Source organism: Entamoeba histolytica, genomic scaffold (genome assembly GCF_000208925.1).
Source record: "Entamoeba histolytica HM-1:IMSS scf_1104750517207 genomic scaffold, whole genome shotgun sequence".
NCBI lineage: Eukaryota > Evosea > Mastigamoebida > Endamoebidae > Entamoeba > Entamoeba histolytica.
This window is the reverse complement of record NW_001915163.1, coordinates 7,253-14,493: the sequence shown is the minus strand read 5'-3', so window position 1 is coordinate 14,493 and position 7,241 is coordinate 7,253. Positions and strand designations below refer to the sequence as shown.

At 22.8% G+C, this 7,241-nt stretch overlaps 1 protein-coding gene across 1 annotated transcript in view; it reads right to left on the bottom strand.

Moving 5' to 3' along the window:
• EHI_061870 (uncharacterized protein) overlaps window positions 1-6,334 on the bottom strand; it is a gene marked incomplete at both ends in the record, with an annotated part of 6,476 nt that extends 142 nt beyond the window's left edge. Inside the window, 4 exons of the mRNA XM_643433.2 lie at window positions 1-5,485; window positions 5,586-6,008; window positions 6,063-6,155; window positions 6,208-6,334. The exon at window positions 1-5,485 is cut by the window's left edge and continues 142 nt beyond it. Of these exons, the coding sequence (XP_648525.2) occupies window positions 1-5,485; window positions 5,586-6,008; window positions 6,063-6,155; window positions 6,208-6,334 (6,128 nt within the window). The remainder of the gene's footprint in view (window positions 5,486-5,585; window positions 6,009-6,062; window positions 6,156-6,207) is intronic.
• Between the last annotated feature and the right edge of the window lie 907 nt (window positions 6,335-7,241).

Below are 7,241 nucleotides of genomic sequence, written 5' to 3'. Positions count from 1 at the left end.
AAACAATTATTTGGTTTTTTATTAATTAAGTCTTGAATACTACCATAAGGACAAAATTCATTTACCATACAAATTTTATTTGGAATAAAAACTGCTCCATAAAAATGAACAAGATATTCATTTCTAAATTTATCTAACATTGCTACTTCTTTCTCAAATTCTTTTATTTCAGTTGAATTTATTCCACTTTGTTTCATTTTTTTAATTGCAACTGTTTTTCCTCTAAATGTTCCTTTATAAACAACTCCAAATGAACCTTCTCCAATTTGTTTTTCTTCTTTTAATTCATCATAATCTAAATGACTAGTAATTTCAGTTTTAATATTTAAATTAATTTTACAATTAAATTGTTTACCTTTTTTCATATCTAAAGCAACAAGAAGAATTGATTCATTTAAAGAACAAGTACATAATGGTTTAATAAAAATTTCAAATTCAACAGCTTTTCCTTTTTTTAATGTAATTAATTGTGGATTAGTTCTAATTTCATATTTATCTAATTGATCTTTAGTAGAAAATTGAATTTTTAATAATTTACTTTTTTTATTTCCAATACAAATAAGATCTCTTGTTTCTTTATTAACAGGAATAAAAGGGTCATCTTTTTCAAGACTAAAATCAATTTCTTTTTTATTAATTACAATACCACATTCTTCATTTAAAACAATAAAATTAATATTTGATTTTTTCATATTAAATTCACAAATAGTTGCTTCTTTAATCTTTTTTTGTTGTTGTTTTCTTATTATTAATATAATTAAGAAACAACTAAACATAAAAATAATAATAAATAGAAATATTATTATAATTGGAATACCAATTATAATAAAAAGATTTAAATGATAAATACATTCTGTTCCATCAAATGATACTTCATAATTATTTCCTAAACATTCAATACATTTATTATTTTTACTTTTAATACATCTATTTAATAATTTAAAATTAATACATTTTCCTTCTTTTAATATATATTCTTCATCACATGATAAACATTCAATTGAATTTGAACATTTTGTACAATTTTCTTGACATTTATAACATTTTTTATTAAAAGTATAATATCCTTCATTACAAATTTCACATCCATATTTATTCATTATTAAACAATGTAATAATGTAGAATTATGTAAACATTTAATATTTCCTTCATTTGATTCTGCTAAATAAAATCCTTTTTCAAAATTACAACTTAAACAATGTTCAGGTGATTTATAACATGTTTCACATTTTTCTTGACATAAATAACAATTTTTATCTTTCCAATAATATCCATCTTTACAAATAGCACATCCTTCACTTGGTAAAAATACTTTACATTTATCTTTTAAATCCCCTACTGATATACATGTATTTGTAATTGTATTTAATGTATATCCTGTATAACATGTTGTACAATTAGTTGATGTTAAAATACATTCTTTACAATTAGAAGAACATTGTAAACATTTTCCTTTATTTAAATAAAATCCAATAGAACATCTTGAACATCCTGAAGTAGTTATAATTGTACATTCATCTATAATTGAATTATTTGAACAAATAATATTTCCAAGAGTATCATATCCAAGTTTTAATTTATTACATTTATTACATTCATTTCTTTCTTTTAAATATAAACAATTTGTTGGTATTGTTATTTTTTGACAACTTCCATCATTAATTAATTCATATCCAAATTCACATTCAATACATTTATTCTTTGAAATTGTTGTACAATGTATTTCTCTTTTTTCTTTACATTTATTATTTATTAAAATATAATTTTCTTGACATTCTATACATCCATTTTCTCCTTTTAAACATATTTTACATTGTTTATCTTCACATCTTTTACATTTTCCTTCTAAAATAAAATATCCATCTTTACATTTACTACAAACATTATTTGTTTTATTAATACATTCATTTGTATATTCTAAACATTTCCCATTCATTTCATTATATTTTAATTGACATGTTTGACATATTCCTTTTTTATTACATTCATCACATTCTGGTAAACATGTTAAACATTTTGGTGGATTATTTATTGAATCAAAACTAAAGTGATTTTCACATGCAACACATCTTCCATATTTATAAAGTAAACAATTTGTAGTAGTTGTTGTTGTAGTTGTTATTCTATTTTTCTTTTGAATATTATTCATTAATTTTATTGGTACTGTTGTTATTGGATAATATCCCATTGGAATATATTCTGTTTTATTCAATAAATAAAATGATATTTCTGTTGTTCTTTTTAAATTTGAACATCCTATTGAATCAGAAATTGAATTAAAACATTGAACACATCCAATATTTAATTCTTCATTTTTACATTGTTCTTTATTAATAATTTGTTTACATATTCCATTTCTTAAATAATATCCTTCTTTACAATTAATACAATAACTAGAATTAATACATTTAATACAATTTGTATCACATTCTATACATTTAGATTGTTTATTTGATATTCCATTACAATTAATACATGTTTTTAAATCTTTTGATATTCCAAATCCATTATAACAATTTATACATATTAATTTATTTATATCAAATGTTCCTGTTTCTGTATAATTACATGTTATACAATTTGGTATTGTTAAATCACATAAACTATATGTTTGTTCACTTGATTTATATGAATTTAATGCAATTCCAATACATTTTCCTTCTTTAAGAATTGCTCCATCATTACATTTTGTACATATTACTTGATTTCCTTCATTTTGACATTGAGTACAATTACTAATACTATCACTACATTTTATACATTTATCTTCTTTTGAATAATATTCTTCTTCACAAACAGAACATGTATTTGTTGTTGTTGAACAAATTTTACAATGTTCTTTTGTTGAACATTTTAAACATTTTGTTTCTTTTAAATAATGTCCTTCAACACATTCAGTACAAATACTTTCATTTAAACATTTATTACAATTTGATAAAACAGTATTACATTCTTTACATTTCCCTTCTTTTACATAATAACCTTCATTACATAATGTACATTTCTCTTCTGTTGATGAACATAATATACATTCATTAATATCTGAACATTTATAACATTTCTCTCCTTTTAAATAATAATTAATAGAACATTTCTCACATTTTTCTATATCTGGACATTGTCCACAATGTGCTATTTTACATTTTGAACATTCTCCATCTGAATTAACTACTCCAACAGTACATTTTGTACATTTTGCTTCCATTTGATTACATTCAGTACAATTAGTAATTGTATTACATTGAAAACATTCTTTTCCAAGTGGATATGTTCCATATTTACATTTTAAACATTTATTATTTAAACACATTTCACAATTTGAATTAATTGTAGTACATGAAATACATTTATTTGTTGTTGTTAAATAATGTGTTGTTTTACATCCTGTACATATAGCACTTGTTCTTGAACATGTAGTACAATTTTCATTAATATTTGAACATGGTGAACATATTTTTCCATTTGGATAATAACCTTCTTCACATTCAATTACTGTTCCATCTTGATGACATGTTTTACAATGTTCTTTTGTTGTACATGAAATACATTTCTCTTCATTTAAATAATAATTTGTTGAACATGTTGTACAATGAGTAGAATCACTACAATCAATACATGAATTATTTGTTAATGTTAAACATAATTCACATTTTGTTTTTGTTTTTAATCCATAGTTAATTCCACATTTATTACATTCAAAGGTTGTTGTTGAACATGATACACAATTACTTATTGCTTTTGTACATAATTCACATTCAAATGAAGGTGTTAATGTATATGATGTTTCACATATTGAACAATTTCCATTAATTGAACAATTTTGACAATGTAATGTACCTAATATACATGGTTTACATTCATATCCATTTTGTTCTTCATTTATTATTTGTTTATAATACTCTTGACATTTATAACATACTTTCTCATTTCCAAGACATTTTGAACATCCTGGTATATTACTACATGGATTACATTTTCCATTTTCATAATAATATCCTTCAATACATGAATAACATGTTCCTTTAGAAGTACATTCTTTACAATTAGGAATTGAATTATTACATGAAATACATTTTCCATTTTCTAAGTAATGAGTTTTTTGACATTCAAAACAATATTTTTGTGATGAAGAGCAACTTATACAATTATCAATCTTATCACAAGATTGACATGTTTTATTTGTTTCTAAATAATATCCAGATTTACAACTCAAACATATTCCTGTCTCATCACATTCCCAACAATTACTCACTTTTAAATCACATTTCTTACATGTTTCTGATTCTTTATAATCCCATATATCACATTCTAAACATTTACTATCAGTACTTGAACATAATCCACATCCTTCTATATTACATAATGTACATGAATTAGAAGATAATGTATAATTTTTAATACATTCTTGACAATATCCATTTTTATTACATTTTTCACAATATGGAATACTACATACTTTACAAATATTTGTTATTTCATCTAAATAAAATCCTTCTTTACAACTTGTACAAGTAATTCCATTAGCAGAAAGACAACCAAGTTGTTGTTCATATCTATTACAAACACCATTATTAACATAATAATTAATATAACATTTTGTACATTCTACTCCTGAATTTTCAACACAATTTTGAATTTTATGACATAATGAATTTTCAAAATAATATCCACCTAAACATTCAGTACATATTCTAATTGATTCTTCTGTTGTAAGTGTATTAATACATTTAGAACATCCTGTTATTGTTGTACACTTTTTACAATCTCCATCTGGATAATATCCTGTTCTACATGCTTGACAAATTAATTGTCCTGTTGTTGATATTGTAACAACAGAACAATTATCAATATATTGATCTTTTAATACACAAATATCATTTTTTAAATAATAATTAGAACTACATGTTGTACATTTATTTGTTTTATATTTTTCACATCGAATATCACCATGATTTATACATCTTTCATTTATTAAAACTTCCCGACATGGATTTTGATTTATTATTGGATAACATCGGTTTTCAATTAATACACGATCTTCTGCACATTTCAAACAATAACTATTTGATGCTTTCTCACAATGTTCAGATTTTGCATCAACACAATGATTGTTACGATCAAATATATACCCTTCTTTACAATTAATACATTGAGATGAACTAACACACCCTTCTGTTCCACAATTCTCATTACATTTAACACATGAATTTCCATTAAACCAATATCCAGGTGAACATAATACACATGAAGTTGAAGTTGTTGTCCAAGAACATTGAAGACATAATGGATATTTATTTTGACAAGTTGTACAAATTCCTTTTGATAAATATGAATTTTCTAAACAAGAAAAACAAGAATTTACATCACATAATTTACAATTTCTTGTTGAACATGAAACACATTTCTTACCTGACAAATAATATCCATCTTGACATTTAGTACAAGTATTGGAATTAGAACAAGAAAGACAATGAGAAGAACATTCTAATTGATTATTTATTAAATGAAAAGAAAAAAAAAGTCAAAACGAAATTAAATAAAAAGAAAAGAAGTTAAAAACGAAATTAAATGAAATAAAACAAACGTTTACATTCTCCATTTGAATAATAATACCCTGTATTTTCTTCACAACTCAAACACTGACGATCATTACATTGTTTACAATGTGAATATTTCTCAGGACATGTAACACATTTTCCTCCAAGTAATGTATATTGTCCTGGTGACCCATTTGAACATTTATAACATACATTTGATATACATTCAAGACAATTATTTCCCAAAGTAGCTGTATTTTTTAAACATGAATTACATTTCCCATTATTTGCTATATAAAATCCATTAGAACATGATTGACATTGATTATTTGAACAGAGTAAACAATTTGGATCAAAATTATTACATGGTTGACATATTTTTGAGTTCATTTGATTTCCACTTGGACAGTCAGTACATCCACTCTCTTCATCACATTTTCGACAATTTTTTCCAAATGATGTTGAACATTCTATTTCTTTATGAATCTTTTTTATTATTTATTTTTAACTAATAAACAACAAACCTTTACATTCATTATTTACTAAGTACCTTGTTCCATTACACTCAGTACAAAAGTCAGATTGGAACATACAATCAAAACACGTTGAGTCACACCCTATAATTTGTTATTTATTTTATTGTTTTAAATAACATTAAATAAAACATACTTTTACAAAAACGACCATTTTTGTAACACCCAGTACTACAACTAATCATGAAAGTATGATAATAACATCCTGGGTCATTTGAAGCTAAAACCTTAAGAATACTAATTAAAAGCAATGATAAAATCATTGTTTATATTAAATATATTTTAGAGTTTAAGTCAAAAGTATTTGACAGTTTTAATTTATTATTAACTTCTCTTTATTTTCTTATGACTTTTATTTGGGAAACAGAACTAATTCTTTTTTTTACATGTCTCATTGTATTAAAAAAAAAGAAACTTATTTTTATTTTGATGTTTTTTATTATTCTTTCTTTTTGACTTATTTTCTATTTTATGAATGTAATTATTATATTGATTTATATTTCATCGAGAAGAATCGAAATTGATAATTATTGAAATATCGTTAATTTGAACGTCTAAAATTTTTAAGTAGTTTAAATGTTTTGAATCTTCTAGTTTGTTGTTTAACTCTCTTTCTTTGTTTTTAATAACTAAAAATATCTTTTATATATTCAATAACATGTTTTCTTTTTTAAATTGAAACTGACAATCAAAAAAACTTATCAAATTGTTTCAGTAAGTATCAAAATATTATAATATATTTAAAAAAAAACAATTATTCAATATGATATATTTGAATAAAACTATTCAATGATAAAAAGTTTTAATTTTTTAACTATTCTATTTTTTCAATTGTTTTAAAAATTCCATTATTTCAAAACAAATACATTTCTTAAAAAAATAAACGAAATGATATATCTTTAGTAAAAATAGAAATGAAAGTCTTGTAGTTCAAAATAAATTAGTTTAAAGGTAAACAAAAGAAATGTACTACCTTTATTCTTATTCAACTATTGTACAACACAAAAAAGGAAAAGATAAAACAAACTTAATACATCATAATTAAAAATTAGTTAATATCAAAACAAATAAGACTCTATGTAATTTATGAGAATTTTCATTAATTTATTTTTACTACTTCCTTCAAAGATTATTGACTTTGTGAATAAAACAAAATGACAAAGAAATATT